The sequence below is a fragment of the Chionomys nivalis genome, chromosome 1 (assembly GCF_950005125.1).
Source record: "Chionomys nivalis chromosome 1, mChiNiv1.1, whole genome shotgun sequence".
In the NCBI taxonomy this organism is placed as follows: Eukaryota; Metazoa; Chordata; class Mammalia; order Rodentia; family Cricetidae; genus Chionomys; species Chionomys nivalis.
In genome coordinates, this window is record NC_080086.1 from 136,145,987 (window position 1) to 136,167,975 (window position 21,989).

General features: G+C 49.1%; 3 protein-coding genes across 8 annotated transcripts in view; 1 reads left to right on the top strand and 2 right to left on the bottom strand.

Moving 5' to 3' along the window:
• Cad (carbamoyl-phosphate synthetase 2, aspartate transcarbamylase, and dihydroorotase) overlaps window positions 1–3,684 on the bottom strand; it is a 22,861-nt gene extending 19,177 nt beyond the window's left edge. For both annotated transcript variants that reach the window (XM_057766209.1, XM_057766200.1), the window contains exons 1-2: window positions 3,135–3,684; window positions 2,783–2,922 (exon numbers count right to left, since the gene is read on the bottom strand). In XM_057766209.1, coding sequence (XP_057622192.1) covers window positions 2,783–2,922; window positions 3,135–3,684 — 690 coding nt within the window. The remainder of the gene's footprint in view (window positions 1–2,782; window positions 2,923–3,134) is intronic.
• Window positions 3,558–9,431, bottom strand: Atraid (all-trans retinoic acid induced differentiation factor). Its single transcript, XM_057766221.1, has 7 exons — window positions 9,298–9,431; window positions 8,565–8,683; window positions 5,464–5,535; window positions 5,199–5,270; window positions 4,838–4,959; window positions 4,058–4,155; window positions 3,558–3,888 (listed from the first exon to the last, which is right to left on the bottom strand). The coding sequence occupies exons 1-7, from the start codon at window positions 9,394–9,396 to the stop codon at window positions 3,784–3,786; spliced, it is 687 nt and encodes a 228-aa protein (XP_057622204.1). The 5' UTR covers window positions 9,397–9,431; the 3' UTR covers window positions 3,558–3,783.
• A 115-nt stretch (window positions 9,432–9,546) lies between these two features.
• Slc5a6 (solute carrier family 5 member 6) lies at window positions 9,547–21,581 on the top strand. 5 transcript variants are annotated; one of them, XM_057771221.1, is made up of 18 exons: window positions 9,547–9,726; window positions 10,263–10,479; window positions 13,646–13,716; window positions 14,684–15,224; window positions 15,485–15,550; window positions 15,777–15,828; window positions 16,384–16,451; window positions 16,673–16,827; window positions 17,052–17,192; window positions 17,345–17,474; window positions 17,919–18,007; window positions 18,262–18,374; window positions 18,633–18,700; window positions 19,559–19,645; window positions 19,779–19,960; window positions 20,155–20,258; window positions 20,457–20,572; window positions 20,669–21,581. In XM_057771221.1, exons 4-18 carry the CDS (start codon window positions 14,835–14,837, stop codon window positions 20,813–20,815), a joined length of 1,908 nt encoding a protein of 635 aa, XP_057627204.1. In that variant the 5' UTR covers window positions 9,547–9,726; window positions 10,263–10,479; window positions 13,646–13,716; window positions 14,684–14,834; the 3' UTR covers window positions 20,816–21,581. The 5 variants fall into 5 exon arrangements, with proteins under 5 accessions (XP_057627204.1, XP_057627242.1, XP_057627224.1 ...); XM_057771241.1 differs by lacking the exon at window positions 9,547–9,726 and adding an exon at window positions 9,784–9,881; XM_057771231.1 differs by lacking the exon at window positions 9,547–9,726 and adding an exon at window positions 9,995–10,097.
• Window positions 21,582–21,989: the final 408 nt, after the last annotated feature.

The following is a 21,989-nucleotide window of genomic DNA, read 5'->3' on the forward strand; positions in this document are numbered from 1 at the left end:
AGGTAGTCCTGAACAAGGGCCCAGAGTGCCCAAGGAACAGAGAATGGTACTTTTCCTCGTCCAAAAGCGAGTTTACAAGTCTTCCCTGTGAGCACCCGACTCCCGCATATCCACTGTACGTTAGCTTCCTTCAAAGATGGAACCCCTTCCACTTCTTCCTTCTGTTTCCAATGTGTCAGGAATGTGTACTTGCATCTGACACAGACAGGTGCTGGGATTAAAAGCGTGACTCCCTAGTATTGAGATTAAAAGCGTGACTCCCTAGTACTGGGATTAAAAGTGTGAGCCACCACCACCTGGATTTGTTTCAGCATTGATCTTGAACTCACACAGATCCATCTGCCTGTTTCCCAAATCTTTGGATTAAAGGTGTGTGCCACCACTCCCTGACCTCTAGAGGTTTAGCTTTGCCCTTCTCATCTTTACACAAGCTTTATTTATTAAAACATAAATAAAATACAACTATAAAAAGATAATCGCACAGAACAATACAATAGAACAAAGCTTCCCAGGTGCGGTGCTGCATGCCTTTAATTGGATCACTGAGTTGGAGGCTAGCCTAGTCTACAGAGTGAGTTCCAGGGCAGCTGGGTAGTCAGGGCTACACTGAGAAACCCAGTCTCAAACAAATTTTAAAAAAAGTTACAGGGTATAATACCAGACAGATATGATGTCACTTTATCATTTCATTTCAGATTATAATTTTAAAAAGATAACCAAATTATTATTCAAAAGAAGTACATTATAGTAAATTAAAAAGGACACTTTGTTTGGAGACAAGGTCTCACTACATAGTCCAGGCTGGCCCAAGATGGGCTATGTAGAGCTAGCCTGCCTCTACCTCCCCAGCACTGGGACTAAGTGAGTAGATGCCATACCTGACCTGGTAAGTTTTTGTGGGAGAGATTAAACGACATTCAAGACAGGCTGGTGGCATGTGTCTATAATCCCATTCCTAGGGGTTGGGGGGGGGGACAAGGCAGAAAATTGCCGATCGTTGAGGGTCAGTATGGCTTAACAATAGTGAGTACCAGGCTAGCCTGGGAAACACAGTCTCAAAAAGAAAGACTCCAGGGAGGGAGGGGTATGAATTAGCAAAATGTTGTCTTGAAAACAAGCTAAGTGAAAAGTTGTATTTAAAGGCAAAATACTGATATTTGCAATCCCAGCACTGCTAAGACAACCATCTGCAAGCTTGAAGGCAGTGTGGGCTTCACAGAGACCCTGGTCTTTAGACGATGATAATGATGTACTCACCACCGCACCTGCAATCTCAGCACCAGGGGAAGGTAAGGTGGGAGGGTTCTGAGTTTGAAGGTCTATGTGAGCTGCAGCCCTCCCCAGGGTAGGCGGACTGACCCATGTACACAGCTTCAGACACAGCAAATGCATTGGGCTGTAGGAGACCTCAGGCACTAAATTTTTGACAATTCACATGTTAACCAAATTCATAAGATACTAAGATGAAAATTAAAAAGCAGGTACGCAGCGGTTTATGATGAAAAACTTGCAGGAATAACAACAATTAGTGCGCCCTTATTCAGGGCAGGCTTCAAAAATAAGAATTAGCCAGGTGGTGGCGGCACATGTCTTTAGTACCAGCACTCAGGAGGCAAAGGCAGAAGAGATTCCTGAGTTTAAGTCAGCCTAGTATAGAGTATCATATATCCAAAAACAAAAAAAATATAAAAATAATTTAAAAAGGAGGAAAAGATTGAAGGTTTGGTATAGTATCAAATGTCACAACTTGGGAGACAGAGGCAGGTAGATCTCCGGGAATTCCAGGTCAGCCAGGCTTCGATAGGAAGATGCCATAAGACTGGGATCAGGGCTTAAGCAAATTTTGTGAAATACTGTATCTAGTCTATGGTGATTTCTATTATTATCATAATGATTGTGTTAACATTTGTACCTAACTCTCAGAGACAACTTAGTTTCCAGATTTTACAGAATGAATGGGGAGGACCTCACTACATGAGGAAATTTTGTAGCTTTGGAGCCTGTCCTGGAACTAGCTCTTGTAGACCAGGCTGGCCGAAATTTGAGTTTTCTATCTAGAAATAAATACTATTGAGAAGCAGAAAAGGAAGCGATGCCTGGAGTCCAGACGGTGATCAGTGTCACCGATGTAGATGAACTGGCAATGACTGGTACTAGAAGGGGTACAACCCTGGTTTCCAGTTTCTTACCAACTTATAGGATCCTAAAGCAGTGGCTCTCAACCTGTGGGTCACGACCCCCAGGCCAAACGACGTTTTTACAGCGGTCGCTTATGACCATTTGAAATATCAGATGTTTACATTACCATTCACACTAGTAGCAAAATTACCGTTATGAAGTAGCAATGAAAATAATTTTATGGTCGGGGATAACCAAGACGTAAGGAACTGTATTAAAGGGCCATCGCATTGGGAAGGCTGACTACCTAAAGGATTCTGTTTGCCCCTATGACTGCTACTAAAAAATTTTTAAAAAGCTTTGTTGGTTCTTATGAAATAACTAGAAAAAGTGCACCCCTTGCATTTCATTTGGATAACTACTCCCATAAGCCCTTTGCCATTTCCTGTGGCCCGTGCCTTTACCTCACACAAGACTCTGAAAGGGGGTACCACCTGGAGGCTCTGCGGTCTCCAGCTCTGCCTTTCAAGGTCCCCTAAAAGCCCTGTAACCACGGCCGCCTTAGTGCTTTCCGCTCTTTCCTCTAGGATGTCTAGCAGAGTGTCACTTCACCGTTAACTTCTGATCTGAGAAGGGATGTAGAGAAAGCACTGGGTGTGACTACCTTGCTCAGGCCGAACTCGTCCTCTTCATCTGAGGGAATGCCGTAGTTGCCGATGAGAGGGTACGTTAGCACTAAGATCTGAGCTTTGTACGAAGGGTCAGTGAGGGCCTCTGGGTAGCCGACCATGCCGGTCTGAAACACTGAAGAAAGAGGCAGGACTGAGTTCTGGCAAGGGCAGCCTTCAGAACACTGCCCCGAGCGCAGCAAATCCCGGAGGAGATGACTGCTTCGGTCGTGAGTGGTGAAAGGGAGCTGGGGCTGCGGCCACCGCATCGAGGAGAGGAGTGTGCAGGAGGGGTGGACAGGTTAAGCAGAGTGGGATGAGGTCGGCAGCCCGCCCGGGCTTGCTTACCCACTTCCCCAGCAGTCGACACAGCGGCCCCAAAGGGCCGGCCCTGCAGCACCGACCCGTCCTCCAACACCAGGGCCGCCATGGGGTCGGAGCTGAGACCGGGCGAGCACAGAGACGCGGGAGGCGCGGCGAGCCTCACTGGAACCAAGCGAACACCGCGCGCCGGAGTTGGTCCACGTGGCTCGCTGCGCGGAGCGCTGGAGAGCAGGCGGGCGCGGCAAGCGGGAGCCCTAATCGTATTGAGCAGAAGCACGACTGCGACGGCGCAGGCAGCCGGTAGCGTGAGGGGCGGGGCCGGGCACGTAAGGGGCGGGACCATGGGGTGGGTCCTCAGCATCACACCGGGCACCGAGCAAAACCCTGGAGACCCGAGAAACCCGACCGTCCCAAACCAGCCCCTCAAGCAAGAAACACGCGAAGGTATGGCGCTAGTCCCTAAAACAATGGGAAAAAAGTGTTTATTGTAGTCAATAATACAAACAAGTACTCGTCCACTCCTGAACCGAGGGTCCATCACTCCGAGGTGGTGCAATTTGACACCTTCCTTCATTATCAATGGCCGCTTCAGCTTTGAGCAGGATCCGCCCCCTGGCCAGTCATGTTTGTCACGATCAGGGTGATCTCAGGTGAGCAGGAAGCCCTGTGTGGTTCATGAAGCCTTGGCCTTTCGGCGCTGGGTTCCCCAAAGTAGAACAGAGATGGCTAGCGTGGTGGATCCCAGAATGCCAAAGAACATAAGTAGTGAAAAGGAACCCTGCGATTAGCAAACGAAACAAACAGTCACAGCAGTATATACAGGGTCACTTTCTACTACCTAGTTTTTCTTCGCCATGCATCCCCTCATCTCGGCCACTTCCCTTGTTTCTTTCTGAGAGGTTCTCGCCAAATGCATTCCTCTATTTCTAAAAGGTCCAGTTCCTTACCTGCCTCATACACTTGTATCCGTGAAAACCATCAGCACAAACGCACTGCGAAAGACCAGGACCTTCAGGTGCACAGGACCCATTCTCAGGACACATTTCTGGGAGCCAGAGGGAAACAAGAGTCGCTGGACTCCAAGGCCATCCCTGATCTCAGAAGCATGGTTCGGGGAGGGGAGAGTATCACTGGATCTCATTAGGTATTTTTCTCAAATATCTGCTTAGATCTTTTAAAAGTAGAGAAAAAAGCTGGGCATGGTGGCAGATGCCCAAATCCCAGCATTTGGGAGGCAGGGGCAGGCAGATCTCTGTGAGTTGAAGGCCAATCTGTTTACACAAGTTCCAGATCAGCTAGGAATATATAGAGACTCTGCTTCAGAAAATAAAAACAAAAACAAACAAAAAAAATAGAAGATCATAAATAATCAGACTGTAACACTAACAATAATAATTAAAATGTTGGGCTGGAGAAATGACTCAGCAGTTAAGAGCACTGGCTGCTCTTCCACTGGTCCTGAATTCAATTCCCAGCAACCACATGGGGGCTCACAACCATCTGTAATGAGATCTGGTGCCCTCTTCTGGTGTGCAGGTGTACATGCAGACAGAACACTGTATACATAATAAATAAATCTTTAAAAAAATAATTAAAACCTTTATAGGGAAATAGAGAACTCCGAACAGAAGGGCACTTAGCATCTTTATTCTTCTAAAGTAGAGAATGACGTCACCTTAGAAAGAAGGAAAAGGACTCGCCAGTGAGATGGCCATTCCACAGCATACCTGGGCTTCCAGTGCTATTGCAAAGGTCCTTCTGCCCTTGGCAAATTTGCTTGTCCATGAAAGAGGTAATACTTTCCCAGGCATTAATACCTCCAGGACAGGTGACATCTGGTGGTAATATCCTGAAGACAGCACACATGATCATAAACACACAGCCAAAGAGTTCAGGGTGTAGCTCAGTAGCAGAACAAACATTCACCAGCAACACACATGGCACGCATACACATGTGCATATGAGCTCACTCAAGCATCTATGCACGCACACACAAACACATACACACACACACACAGTAGCAACAGCAGCTCCGATGTTGACTAACAATTAAGATCTATGATTCCCTCTTCCCAGTCTATTACTCACAGAGTCTGGAGCTGGGTAAAGCCACGGAAGGTGTTGGTCAAGTCTTCCTTGAGAGGATTTGCTTGAAGGTCTCTGCAAAGCACACAGTGTTAGTACTCTGCTGAGAAAAGCATGCTATTAACACTTATACATGCTTTCCTGGGCTATTAGTCCAACCCTCACCCTCAGTTATACAGGTTTAGAAGCTAATATTAATCTACCCTTTTTAAGAGTTATCCCCAAAGACTTTCCCATCACCATATTAGGAAAGTACCTAAATGCTTACATGATAACAGCAGTTGAAGCATGAAAAAAGTTTGGACCAGGATCCTTCAGGGAACAGTTCTGGAGATCTAGCCTGAAGAAACAAAGTGATTAGTGTAACTATGTCTCTTTTCCATGCCTAGCAAGGTTAGTATTTGTGCACACACCCCACTTAATCCAATACTGACAGAACAACACTATGTTCAAAACTATAAGAGAAGTACTATGGTAGAAGACATTGTAATCGTGTATTATCCAATTTAGTTAGCGCTAGCTACATATGTCGACATTGTAATTTACCTAAAATTCAAATGCATTCTCACAAGAAAGACTACAAACAGGTATGACATCGTGGCTCCTGTGCTGATCAGTACTGGTACAGAACATTGCAATCACAGTTCTAGCCAGTATAGCTATGCACTGTGCAAGTACTGGAAGAAACTTGGTGTTATTTTCTCCAGAGTTAGTAGCTCCTATCCTGTGAGTCTCAGACCCAGAGGCTTTTGTGGCCTTGCTGGGGATTAAACCCAGGGTCTTGCATGAGTGAGGTACTTGATCACCAAGCCACAGTCACAACCACCATACTACAGAGATTTTCTTTTGTTCTGAGACAGGGTCTCACTCTGCATCCCAGGCTGGTCTCAACCTGTGACAATCCTCCTGCCTCAGCTTCTCAAATGCTGGGGTGAGAGACAAGAACCACAGAGCGCAACATCCCCGTCAGCATTCCCACCGAAATGATTTCTTTTTCAGACAAGGTCTCAATGTAACCCAAGCTAGCCTCAAATTCACTAAGTAGCTAAGGGTGACCTTGAGTTTCTCTGTAATACCTGGCTGGCCTGGAACTTGCTCTGTAGATCAGGCTGGTCTTGCACAGCTTCCCGAGTGCTGCGTGGGATTAAAGGCGTGCTTCACTACCTCTTAGCCCACCTTGAATTCTTTTTTTTTTCGAGACAGGGTTTCTCTGTGACTTTGGAGCCTGTCCTGGAACTAGCTCTGTAGACCAGGCTGGTCTCGAACTCACAGAGATCCGCCTGCCTCTGCCTCCCGAGTGCTGGGATTAAAGGCGTGCGCCACCATCGCCCAGCCCCACCTTGAATTCTTGATCCTCCTCCAAAGTGCTGAAATTACAAATACCAAGCCCAGCCACAGAGGTTTTAAATGAAAGAAAAAACAAAACAAAACAAAACAAAACAAAAAAAGCAAATCACTTAAGTTTTTCACAACTATATTTCCTATCAGAGACAATTATAAACTTCTATACATTAAAGACTTCTAGCCTTTAGTCCCAGCAGTCCAAAGCAAAGGGAGGCAAATCTCTAAGTTCAAGACCAGCCTGGTCTGCAGAATGAGTTCCAGGACAGTCAGGGCTATACAGAGAAGCTCTGTCTCAAAAAAATCAACCAAACAAAAAAGAACTTCAACACATTATTTTCATTTACTGAGTGCCTATGAAGTACAAAATCATAACATTATAAAATATATAACTTAGTTTCTGGCCTGGTGGTGCAAGCTACCTGTAATCCTTGCTACTCGGGAAGCTGAGGCAGGAGGATCACAAGTTCAAGGTTATGTAGGCAATTCAGTGAGATCACGTGTCAAAATGATAAATGCTGAAAGGAGTCAGTATGATGGCTCACTCCGTAACCCCAGAACTTGGGAGGCTGATGCAGAAATAATGTGAGTTTGAGGTTATGCTGTGCTGTACAGTAAGTACAGGGCTGTATAGGAAGACCCTGTCCCAAAGAAAAGAAAACAAACAAACAAAAAAGATAGTTTGTCTAGCATGCACAATGCCCTGGGCAGAGCTATATAGGAAGATCCTGTGCCAAAGAAAAGAAAAGGGGCTGGAGAGATGGCTCAGAGGTTAAGAGCACTGGTTGCTCTTTCAGAGGTCCTGAGTTCAATTCTCAGCAACCACATGGTGGCTCACAACCATCTGTAATGAGGTCTGGTGCCCTCTCCTGGCAGGCAGGCATACATGCAGGAGAATACTATATACATAATAAATAAATAATTTTTTTTTTAAAAAAAAAAGAAAAGCTAAGCCGAAAAAGGTAGCTTGGATAGCATGCACAAGGTCCTAGGCTCATTCCCTAGTACCCAGAACAGCTATAACAAAAAGACAGAAGAAAACTAAGGACTGGAGAAATGGCTTAGCAGATAAGCGTGAGTACCGATCCTGCAGAGAACCGAGTTCAGTTCCTAGCGCCCATGTTGGACATCTCACAGCTGCCTATCCCACCAGCTGCAGAGGACCCAAAGCCTCTGAACTCTTCCAGCACCTGCACTCAAGTGCATGCACCCAGACACACACACACAAAATAAAAAACTTAAATTAAGAAAATTGTGCCAGGCGGTGGTGGCACACACCTTGAAAGCCAGCACTCGGGAGGCAGAGACAGGTGGATCACTGTGAGTTCGAGGCCAGCCTGGTCTACAGAGCGAGTTCCAGGACAGGCTCCAGAGATACACAAAGAAACCTTGTCTAGGGGCTGGAGAGATGGCTCAGAGATTAAGAGCATTGCTTGCTCTTCCAAAGGTCCTGAGTTCAATTCCCAGCAACCACATGGTGGCTCACAACCATCTGTAATTGGGGTCTGGTGCCCTCTTCTGGCCTGCAGACATACACACAGACAGAATATTGTATACATAATAAATAAATTTAAAAAAAAGAAAAAGAAACCCTGTCTAAAAAAAGAAAAAAGAAAGAAAATTGTAAATGTATTTTAGTAAAAAATAATCCAAAGAGTTATAATAAAACTATTTTTAAGCCTAGTGGTGGTGGCAGAGGCAGGTGGATCTCTGTGAGTTCCAGGACAGCCAGAGCTTAACAGTGAAACCCTGTCTCAGAAACAAACAACAAAAACAAACAAACAAAAACAAAGCTATTTTTAAATGATGCCACACAAGTCTATAAAATGGCAAGAACTATTGTCATCCAGGGGGGAAAAAAGATCTTTTACCTATCGAATAATACTACACCCAATTTAAACGTTTTACAATCAAGCATTAGACGTCTCCAGTTAGGTGCCAGTATTTATCCCCAAAGTCAGTTAGGCAAGCCGATATACTCGTCTGTGAACTTTTTTGAGTATCCAAGGATGTCTTCTCCTCCCTCACCCCAAGATGGTGCCCTTCTGATTCAGGCAGCATCGGGCTTGCATTGACTCCGATGAATTCTCACAGTAAACGGCTATTCTGGACGTGTTCTGCACACCTCCTGGACACTGGGTGCATATCTGTAGAAAAGAAAGAAACCTTATTAAGACTCCAGAAAGAAAAAGAACAAACAAGAATTAATAGTTAGTTGTCAGTATTCCTACAATACAGAGCAGAAAGCTGGCTTTTATAAATAGAACCCATTTCTTCGGCTACCACAGGGCACCAAATCAGTGCACTATACAAGTCTTTCCCGAAAGAAGGTCCTCATCTAGGAAAATCATTACTTGACTATATTATGTCCTTTCCAGAGACTTCTCCACCTGACAGGCATGCTTTGGCAAGTGTTAAAGAGCTGCACGCGGGTACACAAAGTACTCAGTCATGCCACTGCACCACGCACGGACAGCTGGCACAGGAGCCGGGGACTCTAGAGTGGCAAGAACAATTTAAAGTTATTCAAAAAGCAAGGAGATCAAATTTCAAAGGTCTCTGAATGTGGGCAGGGCGAAGGTGCCAGTGGCCGGCGCTACGAGAGTACTCGGGAGCACGATCCCCGCTGGGACAGGGCTAGGGAATCTTCAAGGGGGAAATCTGAGCTTCGCCTGGGACAGCCACCGGCGGGCGAGCTCGACACAAGACTGACGATCGGCAACCTTCTTCAGCCAGATCTCAAACCAGCTTTCTTCTGTACCTCAGGTAGAGCCAGGGCCCTCTCCACGCCCACAGCCAGGAGCAGGGTAGCAACCCAAGGTATCGAGCCCGCAGAACTGCCTGGCTCGCGAGACGCCATTTTCCACTCCTTTCAACCTTCTTGACAGCTCGCGAGAGCCGAGCGCGAGGCCCCGCCCCCGCGCATCACGCCTTAGCCTTGGGGCGGGGCCTAATTTTGCAAACCCGGCCACTCTGAGGCGTGGCCTAATCAGTCCTCGGTTGGCGCCGTGGGGCGTGGCATGGCTTGCCAGAGCGCCGCTACTGCTTCCCTGTTTTCTGGGCTCATGTCCGCGCTCCCCGGTGCCTGTTCCTGGCGGGCAGACCCACCCTCCCGCCATTCTTCCGGGAGCGCAGGCCTCCCCAGGCGCCGCTTAGTTGCTTGGAGCCTACTGCATGCTTCCTCAGCACGGTGCGGACAACTGGGACTCTCCATCCGCCCTCAGTAAACATGGCGGCAAGGCGAACAGGGCGGGCAGGGGGGGCGGGGTCCCGCTGTCACCAAGCCGGACGCTGCTCGGGCCGGGCTGGCCTGCGGGCCAGCTACCCACGTGTGGAATCGCGCAGGTGGGCTGGGCCGGGATGGGGGGGTTGGGTAGGGATTGGGCAGAGAGGCCGAGTTCAGTCGCCTTGGGACGCGAGAGGCGGAGCTGGGAGGGGCGGGGCGGGGCGAGGCGAGGGGCGAGCCTCTCCGCGTGGGCTTTGGGGAAAGGTCTTAAATACTAGCGCAAAGTGGTGGGTTCGCCACGTGTGGAGAGAAGGGGAAAACTGAGTTGAAAAAGGGTATGGGTGATGGAGGAGCGGAGATCGGAGGGCGAAGGGCAAACGCTGGCAGGAGGACACGAGTCTGGGAACCCTTCACCTTAATGTTGCGTATTGCCCTGGAGCCCGGGCAAGGCGGTGGAGCGGGAAAGACGCTTCCCTAACTCATGTTCTTTGCCTTCCCAGGAAAAGAACAATGCTGGTTTCGGAAGGAACGAAGGAACTTTGGTAGTCCTGGCCGAACCACCGACGCAAGGCAAGGTAGCGCTTCTGCAGCGTGGTAGCAGCCGCAGGAGTCCTGTCTGGAAGGGCGCTGGGAGAGACCCGTCACACCAAAGGGCAGCTATTGCTTTTGATGAGGACACCTCAAGAGGTCACCAAAGACAGTTGGAGTTCATTTCAGGTAACCTGCCTGGAAGTTCTGAATTTACATTTATTAATACATTTAGCTGCTGAAATATTTTGTTCTGGTGAGAAACTGTTTAGACCTTGAGGAATTTTAAACCCAAGACCTGTCTGTGGCCGTTTGCATTTGCATTTCAAAGGAGGAAGCCGGTGAGGATTTAGCCCTGTGGACCTGCGCTTTACTAGCTTGTTCAGGTCCTCAGGACTTAAAAACCCACAAACCGCCAGATAACATGAGAATCCGACTTAGGGAAGTAGCTTGGCTTTCTTCTGGATACCCCTCTGAGATAGATATGTCCATCGGTGTGTCTGTGGAGTGTTCAGAAGGCCACTGTTCTTTTCCTAGAATCGGATTGTGTGAACTGAAGCCTGTCACTGGATTGGCATTTTCCTGTCTGCTTAGTTTCTTCTTCCTCCATCCTAGAGGATTCTTGGTGCCTAATGCAAATATGTTGTCAGGAAGCTGGGTGGTGGTGGCGGCACACGCCTTTAATCCCAGCACTCCTGGAGGCAGTGGCAGGCAGATCTCTGTGAGTTCGAGGCCAGCCTGGACTACAAGAGCTAGTTCCAGGACAGGCACCAAAGCTATACAGAAAAACCCTGTCTCGAAAAACAAAACAAAAACAAAATTTTCGGAAACTCCAGAAGTAGAGGGAACCAGTCAGTGTTTTTATTTTGAGATAGGGTCTCACTGTGTAGCACTGGTTGTCCTGAAACTCACAGAGCTACACCTGTCTCTGCCTCCTGTGTAGCTGACTGTCCTGTCTGACTCACTCTGTAGACCAGCCTGACGTCCAGCTCAGAGATCTGTCTGCCTCTGCCTGTCAAGTGCTGGAATTAAAGGCGTGCACCACCACCTAGTCTAAGACGTTTTCATAGTAGTGACTGCTTGCCAAAGAGTGAGAAATCTCAAGGTGTTACAAAATACAAAGGCCCGGGGCATCCTTAGGTTAAACCAGCATGCCCTGTTGAGACTGTTGATCTAGACAGTTGCATTGTGACATAGAACGTGTGGCCCAAGCTCGGACCCTTCCTTAACATGTGTGTACCGCACCTTATCAACCAGGCAGTATCTGAATACAGTATGGGAGAAGATGCCCTGATCTCCTGGTAGGCAGGATGTATTAATCTGTCACTAGATTGGTTGAAATCTATGCACTGTTCCATGACTGACTGACTACAGTTAGCACTTTGATCTTTTCTAGTCTTGGGAATAGTGAGGTTGGACCACGGTGAATTACCTGCGAACTGTTTTGTGCTCTGTGTGTGTCTGTCCATGAGTACTAGTGAGAGGAGCCCAGAAGCGACAGAGCTGGAGTTAGCGGTAGTTTCAGGCTGTTACTATGGATGCTTGTATGCAAACTTGAGTCCTCTACAGAGAAGTCAGAACCCCTAACCCTTGACCATCTCACCAACCCCTATAATAGAGACTCAAGACCCATTCTTTACAGGTTTTGGAGAGAGATGCTGAGTGTGTTTCAGGTGAAATACCCTGTTGCTCACCATTGGGGAGGTTGGGAGAGAAGATTTAGCAGCAAATAAGACACAAAACAGGAGACTGCTTTTTTTTTTAGAACTTTGAGGGAGGGTGTTTGAGTTTTAGAAGGTGGGGTCTCTAGCCTAGTGGCCCGTACTAGACAGGATACATAGTTATAGTTTATTTAGATAGGATATAGAGCTATAGTTTATTTAGGAAAAGTCCCTTGTACCACCCTGCCTTAGGCTGCTCGAAGGTAGGAATTTAGCACCTAGAAGGTAATAGATAGGATCTGAGGTGTGACTGATTCCTCAGATGGGTCAAAAGTCTGTGAACCGGTGACATAGAGGCACTTTATTTACTCCTGGCTCAAAAGCAGGTATTCAGAGAACGTAAACTGTCATCGCGTAAGGCTATCTAAATATGCAACATTCTCTAGTGTTACTTCCACACTGAGGAGGAGTGCTTTTTTGATTCTTGTGTCCGTCCCCATACTCCCCCGCTACCCCAGACAGAATTTCTCCGTAGCTTTTGGAGCTTGTCCTGGAACTAGCTCTTGCAGACCAGGCTGGCCTCGAACTCACAGAGATCTGCCTGCCTCTACCTCTCAGGTGCTGGGATTAAAGGTGGTGCACCACTGCTCGGCCTGAGGAGTACTTCTAGGGGATTGCTTTTTGTTTATTTTGTGTTTGTTTCAATGTCCTGGAACTTGCTCTGTGACCAGGCTGACCTTGAACTCACAGAGGTCCACCTCTGGATCTGCGCCCCCCCCCCTTTATGGTGGAATTAAAGGTATGTGCCACCACTGCCCTGCTTAGGGATTGCTTTTCAAGACGAGAGGATGGACATTTGGGAGAGCAGGATGGATGAGGGATCCATAGGCCTGTGTTCTAATGTTGCCTCTGACAGTTACTTAGCTGTGTTTTAGGAGGGTTGCTTGAGAGGCCCAGGAGATAGCTTAGTAGTAGGTCAAGGCTTGCCACCTAAGTGTGAAGACCAAGGAAGACACCTGAGTTTCCACATGCTCGCGAACTTGCTCACATACACCTGTGCATACATAAACATAGAAAAAAAGGAAAAGGTTATGGCCAGGGCAGCTGTGGCGTACGCCTTTAATCCCAGCACTCGGGAGGCAGAGACAGGCAGATCTCTGTGAGTTCGAGGCCAGCCTGGTCTGCAAGAGCTAGTTCCAAGACAGGCTTCAAAGCTACAGAGACACTCTGTCTCAAAACCACCACCCCCCCCCCAAAAAAAAAGAAAAAGAAAAAAGGTTGCTTGAATGTCTGGATCTTGAATGCTTCTGTGTGAAGTGGGGGCGCTGTAAGAGTGGCTGACTTGGAATAGTGTGATCCCATCTTTGTTCTTTTAAAGATTGTGGCATATTATTAGAATGGTGATTGTGTGAGAGAGAGAGTGTTAGAAAAGTAACTTTCCCGTCTTCTAGGCAACTCCTTTCTAACTCTGTCTAGAACACAGAGTGCCAAGAGCGATTTAGCCTGAGAGCCTAATCCATCTAAGAATGCTGCTGAATGTGAGTTCTCTGCTCTCTAGTCTGGATCTGTTAGAGTTGAGCCGGGACATAGGCTGATATGGGCCATTTCGGGGCACAGTGCTTGGTTCCCTGAAGAGCCCGGAACAGATAGCAACAAATGCATTCCTCTGATCCCAATTCTTGCTCTTTCCTCAGCTCCTTACAGAATCAGGACCTCTACCTCAGTGCCGCTCCAGGCAGCTCTGCCTCAGAGATTGCTTCTCCGGGTATGTGTCTGAGCCCAGCATCATGTATATGGGTGTCTTGTCTGTGTGCATGTCTGTTCCACATGTGTACCTGGTGCCCACAGAAGCAATCAGAGGGCATCAGACCCCCTGGAACTAGAGTAATAGATGACTGTGAGCTTCCATGTGGATGCTGAGACTAGAACCTGGGTTCTCCACAAGAGCAAGTACTCTTAACCACTGACCGTCACCTCTGGCCCCTGTCTGTCTCACTTTTTAATTTTACCATTCCGACCAGATCCACCCTTGATGGGTGTGTCTAGCAGGAGCTGAGGCAGACAGGTAGGTTTCTCTAGTGATACCTGGGATGCTAATAAAGAGGTACAACTGGGCAGTGGTGGCACATGCCTTTAATCCCGAAACAGAAAGGGATACAGAGTAGTGAACCTTCTGTTCTGAATGGGACTGGAGACATCAGGGAGGTGAGCTCGCTGGGCTGAGCTGGGGGGGGGGGTGTTGTTCGGAGGACGACACCTCTGGGTCTCTGGGTCATGAGAAGTGGAACTGAGGCCAAGGAGAATAGGGGAAACCCTGCTGTCATTGGTTTCCCATTTCTTCCCTGCTGGGCTGTGGCGCCAGGCTGGGCTCTGCTGGCTCAATACATTGTAGTGACTGGGTCTGTGCCCGCAAATGGAGGCAGGGATTATATGAAGAATATTAGGCTAGAGTTGATTTTTATTTTACTACTCGGGTGGAGACCCAAGAAAGGTCTTGAATTTCATAACTGTATATGCAAAGGTCCTGGCCAAGTTACTGTCTCCTGTGTCTTACTCTGCTGCTTCCTCCCTCCTCCCCTCCCTCCCTAACCTCTAGCAAACCTGCCTGTACCTTGCAGGCATTCACCACTGTGCTGGCTGGTTAGTCTGAGTCTGGCCATGACATGTCCGCAACCTGTGGGTGGGCAGCCATGAGGGCAGGGCAGGCTTAACTAAGAGATGGATTCTTTCAGTTGCTCTTGGACCGTGTCACTGGCTGGAAGAGGAATGCTGTAAAACTGAGCCAGGAACCAACTCGGAGCCATTCGCCTGTACGTGCTCGGTCGGTGAACTGACAGCTCTGAGCCCAGGAATACCAAGTCCTGAAAAACGGGCGCAGAGAGGATGAGTATGGGGGAGAGCACCTCAGCTCCCTTCCATACCTCAGACACCAACAGGGTTATTTCCTCCTTTTCTGTCGTGGACTATGTGGTGTTTGGCCTGTTGCTCCTTCTCTCCCTCATCATTGGGCTCTATCATGCTTGCCGTGGATGGGGCCGTCATACTGTTGGTGAGTTGCTGCTGGCAGACCGCAAAATGGGCTGCCTTCCTGTGGCACTGTCCCTGCTGGCCACCTTCCAGTCAGCAGTAGCCATCCTGGGGGCACCAGCTGAGATCTACCGATTCGGAACCCAGTATTGGTTCCTGGGATGCTCCTACTTCCTGGGACTTCTGATCCCTGCTCACATCTTCATCCCAGTCTTCTACCGCCTGCATCTTACCAGTGCCTATGAGGTAAACAGGAAAGGCATGGAGAAGGGGATGGGTACCTAAGACTGTGACTCGGGCTCCACCAAAGAATGACTGCCCCAAGTAGCTCTTCTTCCTGGGGGAGGGGGTTGGAGAGTGCCATGCCTAGGGGGTCCAGAGTATATGTTCTGCATATTTTCTTGTGTTACTAGGCCTCTTGAGGAAAGAGGTTATGTATTGTGAGGTTTGGAGTCACGAAATGCCATGCCTTAAAAGGCACATAAATTCTTTGTACTTGTATCTAGTACTTGGAGCTCCGCTTTAATAAAGTAGTGAGGATCCTTGGAACTGTGACCTTCATCTTTCAGATGGTAGGTGGGCCTGGGGCAGGGGAGGGGCTTCAGAGTTGTGATTAAAATTCCTTTGAGTTACTAGTTGGTCAAGTCCCTGATGGCATCATGTCCAATGCCACTCTAGATATGACAGTGGTGGCAAGCCAGGTTTTGGGAGGCGTTAGAGGGAAGTAAGCACAAGCCTTGGGGACACTGCCTTTCCACCTGCGTCTCTTCCCCTTCACACCCTTCCCATCTCCCACAGGTGATCTACATGGGCGTTGCTCTCTACGCACCATCCTTGGCCCTCAATGCAGGTGAGGAGTCACGGTCCCTGACTTCCAGCCTTGGCAGACTGGAGAAATGCCGTTAGGAGGGGCAGAGGGGGTAGTGTGCTAGAGAGAACTAATTCATGGACAGGGCTCTTGGTCTCTACGAGGGGCAGAAGGAGACTTCCTTCACCTCGCTTGAAAGCTGATCAAACATTACCAGGCCACACCTGAACTGGTTAATCAGCATTTCGGTGGAGCTCTGAAAATGTTTTTCCACTTGTTGAGAAATGATTTATTTCCCCTTTAATAACTAATTGCTTCCATGTTGTGATGGGTTTTCTTTTTTTTTTGTTTGTTTGTTTTGTTTTGTTTTTGAGTCAAAGTCCCTATGTAGTCCTGGCTGTCCTGGCACTCTGCTTGCTGTATGGATAGAGCACACTAGACTCCCAGAGATCTACCTGTCTCTGCCTCCCAGAATGCTGGGATTAAAGTCATGTGACAACCCCAGCTGGCTCATCTCTATGATTTGAGTAGCTATCCTCACCAGGACTGCTCTGGAAAACCTAGCAGAGGTAGGATGTGACGTTTATCTGTTTTCAGTGACAGGATTTGATCTATGGCTGTCGGTCTTGGCCCTTGGAATTGTCTGCAACATCTACACTGCGCTGGTAATTGCAGTTAACCTGGGTGACAGCGGGAAGATGGGAGAATGAAAAGAAGGGCCAGCGAAAAGAGATACAGGAAATGGGATGCAGTTCCAGGGTGAGGCAGAGAAGGTGGAGTGACTAACAGTTTCAGGGGTTATGCAAGGGCTTTCTTGGTAGTGTGATGTCCACCCTCTCCGGTTGATTTGGCATTTGTGACTGATGTGATATTTTTTTTCTTGTAGGGTGGGCTCAAGGCTGTCATTTGGACAGATGTGTTCCAAACGCTGGTCATGTTCCTAGGGCAGCTGGTGGTTATCATTGTAGGCTCAGCCAGAGTGGGCGGCTTGGGTCATGTATGGAACGTGTCTTCCCAGTATGGCCGCATCTCTGGGATTGAGTAAGTCTGTGCTTCCTTGACTGGTACCTGTAGCGTCTACGGACTGAGTCCATTTCAGCCTGGTCTCGGGCCTTTAGTAAGCAGAGAGAAAGTTGGCACCACCTTAGGCAGACAGTCCATACTGCAGAGGGAGAAAGTGATCATGGGTGTAGAGACCTGGACATTGCCTGGATGCACACCTGAGATGAGGTGGCTGTGGCAGTGACCGGGTATCTCTGTTGCAGGCTGGATCCCGACCCGTTTGTGCGTCATACTTTCTGGACTTTGGCCTTTGGGGGGGTTTTCATGATGCTGTCCTTGTATGGAGTGAATCAGGCTCAGGTGCAGCGCTACCTCAGCTCCCGCTCAGAGAAAGCTGCTATTCTGTAAGTGTGAGGATGGGGTCCCTGGGAGCAGTGGGGTGGGACAGGATTCAGAGTGCCTTCCCCTTTGTTGGGGGCTTTCTGGAGGTTCAGGAAGGCACATCTAACAGTGTCTGTTAATGTCATCTCTGTCTTCTGGCACTGATCTTTTGCAGTTCCTGCTATGCGGTGTTCCCCTGCCAACAAGTGGCCCTGTGCATGAGCTCCCTCATTGGTCTGGTCATGTTTGCCTATTATAAGAAATATACTATGAGCCCCCAGCAAGAGCAAGCAGCACCTGACCAGGTGAGAGAGAAGGCCTCTCTGGCTCCATCCTGTGCTCATGCGAAGCCAGTCTGGATCCCAAAGCAGAGTACCTGTGTGGCTAAATTGGAAAAAAAAAAATAGATGACTATTTTTTTTCCATCATGAGATCCCAGCTGTCTAGTGTCAGACTCCAGTCCTGAGCAGATCTAATCAGTGCCCACCCATCTGATGGGTGGGCAGCCAGCCAGCCTTCACTGGAAACTGCTGCATGTCTGCTCTCATCTAAGCTTCCCAACAACCTCCTTCTGTAGCAGACGGACTTGGTGTGTTAGGCAGCATGCTGTGGTCACACTGGCCATCAGTGGCGGGCTGGGTGGGCTGTGGAGTTTGCTCTTCAGAGCCCTGCTCTTCCCTGCTCGAGGAAGATGTGCCCCTTGCTGATACGCCCAGGCTTCTCTCTGAGTGTGTCTGCTCTCCTTGCAGCTAGTGCTCTATTTCGTCATGGACCTCCTGAAGGACACGCCGGGACTGCCTGGGCTCTTTGTCGCCTGCCTCTTCAGTGGATCCCTCAGGTACTGCTGCAGTACCCCTGCTGGACCAGTCCTATCTGTTTTGGATGGCCTCTCCCAAAGCAGGCTACAGTTGACAGTGTCAGTCACCTAGGTGAACACACCTACACTCCATCAGAAACATCTTGCTTTCCAAACCCCTCTGAAGGAGCCTGGGCTCCACATCGATGGGTGGTTTCTTACCCTCTGTGGAGTCCTTAGTTCTGCCTCCTTTGGCTCTCGGACCTGACACAGCTCGTCTTTTTCCTCCTCTGCAGCACCATATCATCCGCATTCAATTCACTGGCAACTGTCACCATGGAGGACCTAATTCAGCCTTGGTTCCCTGAGATGACTGAAACCCGGGCCATCCTGCTTTCCCGAAGCCTTGGTAGGCTTATTCTTCCATGTATCTTAAGTCTTGTTCGTTTTGAGATACGTCGTGGTCACTGTCATCAGTTACAGATGATTGCTTCTCTAACTCTGTCCTGGCCTCAGCACATGCCTCATGCAGCAGCGCACAGCCATCATGTATGGCTTTCAGGGAGAGCAGCAGGCCCTGGGACTGGGGTACAGAGTGGTAGTTTGGTGGGAGTGTGTTATCCCTCTACTTGCTGACTCACATTGCCTCCCCTCTGCGTCTTCCCAGCCTTTGCCTATGGACTGATTTGCCTGGGAATGGCCTATATTTCCTCTCATCTGGGATCAGTGCTCCAGGTAATGCCTCAAGAGGAAGAAGCTCTCAGCAGGGATGGGGGATATGTTTGAACTAGGAAATGAAGACAGCTGTTCTGAGAGTAATGGAATGTGCCTTTAAAAATGACTACATTTGGCCGGGCGATGGTGGTGCACGCCTTTAATCCCAGCACTCGGGAGGCAGAGGCAGGCGGATCTCTGTGAGTTCGAGACCAGCATGGTCTACAGAGCTAGTTCCAGGACAGGCTCCAAAAGCCACAGAGAAACCCTGTCTCGAAAAACAAAAAACAAAAAAGAAAAAGACTACATTTAAGCTGGACATGGTGGCACACACCTTGAATCCCAGCACTTGGGAAGCAGAGGCAGGTGGACGGCTCTCTTGAGTACAAGGCTAGCCTGGTCTATGGAGTAAGTTCCAGAACAGTCAGGGCTACATAAAGAAGCCCTGTCAAAACCCCCCCAAAAAAGGAGAGAGACATACATTTATTCATTTATTGTATGTGGATAGTTGCATGCCAGTGCTCAAGTGGGGGTCAGAGGATAGTTTTTGGGAGTTGGTTCTCTCCTTATGCCATGTGGGTCCTAACATGGAACTCGGGTGTCGGCATTGGCAGCAAGCACCTTTATCCCCTGAGCCATCTCCCAGTCCCATACGTTGTCCTTGGATAGATGGCCTTTAACTAAGAACAGACTCTCAAGTGAGCAAAAGCCCAGCATCATTCCTAGGATATTGTTGGCCCAGAGAGACCTAGAGCTCAGCCTCAGCCCGAAGTGCATCACCACAGCCCTTCCCTCCATGAAGAAACCAGGATGATTGACAGGACGTTGAGGCTGAAGTCTCTGAGCCTGTGTGTTCTTTTCTCCTTCCACCGACTCCAGGCAGCACTCAGCATCTTTGGCATGGTCGGAGGGCCACTGCTGGGACTTTTCTGCCTGGGGATGTTCTTCCCGTGCGCCAACCCTCTTGTGAGTGACACCTGGCTTCCCAGATACGCACGTGGATGGAAGTGGACTATTGAGGCGCTCAGCAGTTCTGGGGACTGGTATGGAGGTTTGTGGTGGACCTTGTGACAAGAAAGTTGACTGTGTCTCTGGACAGGGTGCCATCGTAGGCCTGTTGACTGGACTCACCATGGCCTTCTGGATCGGCATTGGGAGCATAGTGAGCAGGATGAGCTCTTCTGTGGCGTCCCCTCCCGTTAATGGGTCCAGCTCCTTCCTGCCCAGCAACTTGACCATCGCCACTATGACTACTCTGATGCCTTCTACCACCCTGTCCAAGTGAGGCGCGGCTTGCTCTCATTCTCCTTGGGTGTGAAGCTCAGTTTTGAGGGATTTCATGGGGGCCTTGCTAAGGGACAAGTTACCATAAGCTATAAGTAGGGTTAGATTGAGTTTTGAGACCTTGTAGGTGGGGGGCTTAAAGTGCCTCCAGAATGCCCTGCCAAATGCTTGTCCTCACCCTCTCCCCCTAGGCCCACAGGACTGCAGCGGTTCTACTCCCTGTCCTATTTATGGTACAGTGCGCACAACTCCACCACGGTCATTGTCGTGGGCCTGATTGTCAGTCTGCTCACCGGTGAGGGCATGGAACTGCCACACAGCAAAATGAGGGGCTGAGGGGGACCCTGCCCTTGGGATACTGAGTGTCAGTAACAGCCGGTCTCCCCTGCTGACATCAGAATGGACTGGAGGACTGGGACCTTGGTGCAGGGACAGCAGAGTGTGCTGCTCTAAGGTTCTCTGAAGGGCTCTTGACAAGTACCTTTGCCTTTAGGGGGAATGCGGGGCCGGACCCTGAACCCCGGCACCATTTATCCAGTGTTGCCAAAGCTCCTCTCACTCCTGCCCTTATCCTGCCAGAAGCGGCTTCGCTGGAGAAGCTACAGCCAGGTGAGATCCATTGTTATATGAAGCCTTTCCCCGTTCTTGTGCCTGCCATGCTCCCTCTGCCCTTGTCTACCGTCACCTGCACTCCCTGTCCCCCAGGATGTCCCTGTGGTCCCCCCCCTGTGTCCGGAGAAGATGAGGAATGGAGTGCTGCAGGACAGCAGGGGTAAAGAGAGGATGGCTGAGGATGGCCTCGTCCACCAGCCGTGCAGCCCGACCTACATCGTCCAGGAGACCTCTCTGTGACAGTCTGTCCACCCTGCAGGACAGCAGCCACGGCCCGCTTACAGTGCCGTGTGTCACCACATGTGTTCTGCAGGGGCAGGCTAGTGACCTAGCCCACAACAAAGGACCTTGTTCACGCCTCCATGGACGCCGCTGCATGCAAGGGCTAGACACGTTTTTTCCTTATCCCTTGCCAATCCTACCCTTAGGATCAGGTTTAAGGGTACAGAATTACGTTGCGAGTAGGGAAATAAATGAATCCACAGAGAAAAGGATGACTTTTGATTGAGTATGATGACCAGAGTCCTTTGGGGTTGGTAGGAATGATATTTCTTATAACCACCCTGGGGCCTGATTTGGCAAGATTGACCAGCCCTACCTTAAGCATGAAATTCTTGGCTGCCTTTCGATTCCCTCCCTCTCAAGTCATCTTGGGTTATCTCAGCTGTTTGTGGGTACCTGAAAGTGATTTCAGGTTTTCTGTAACACTCAAGCCCCCTCACAGTCTTACCTGCCTACCTCAGTTCTTCAGAGGGAGGCTTCGGTGTCCTGGCTCCCGGACAGTTGTGTAACATCTGCTTTGTAGAGGAGGCAAGTTTTTACATCACAGACCCCACCCTCCTCAGGTGGTACCTAAGAGATCGTGTCCTCACCAGGTTCCTTCTGCGGTGTGCTATCCTCTGAACTCTGAAGCCAGGCCACCCTGGTGTCACTCTGTTGTCTATGCGCCGGTTTCATTTTGGAGTTTCCTCATGCATTTGTTCCTAGGGAATAAAATAGCTGTTAGACCTAGTGTCTGCCTCTATGTTCCTTCAGGTAATCCCCTGTACCCTGGAGAAGATAAGATCTCTGTAGGTGTCTCCTCTTCTGAGACAGGACTTGGACCTCAGTCTCTGCAGGTGGCCACTGGGGGAGGGGAGGGGCAGAGTTAGGCTTAACTGTTTCCTGAAGTAGCTCATCCCATCACTTGCTACCTCAGTTCTTCAAAAGAACTTGTTTTGAGATTTTTTTTTTTTTTTTTTTTTTTTGGTTTTTCGAGACAGGGTTTCTCTGTGGTTTTGGAGCCTGTCCTGGAACTAGCTCTTGTAGACCAGGCTGGACTTGAACTCACAGAGATTTGCCTGCCTCTCCCTCCCGAGTGCTGGGATTAAAGGCGTGCGCCACCAACGCCCGGCCCCTGTTTTGAGATTTTTTT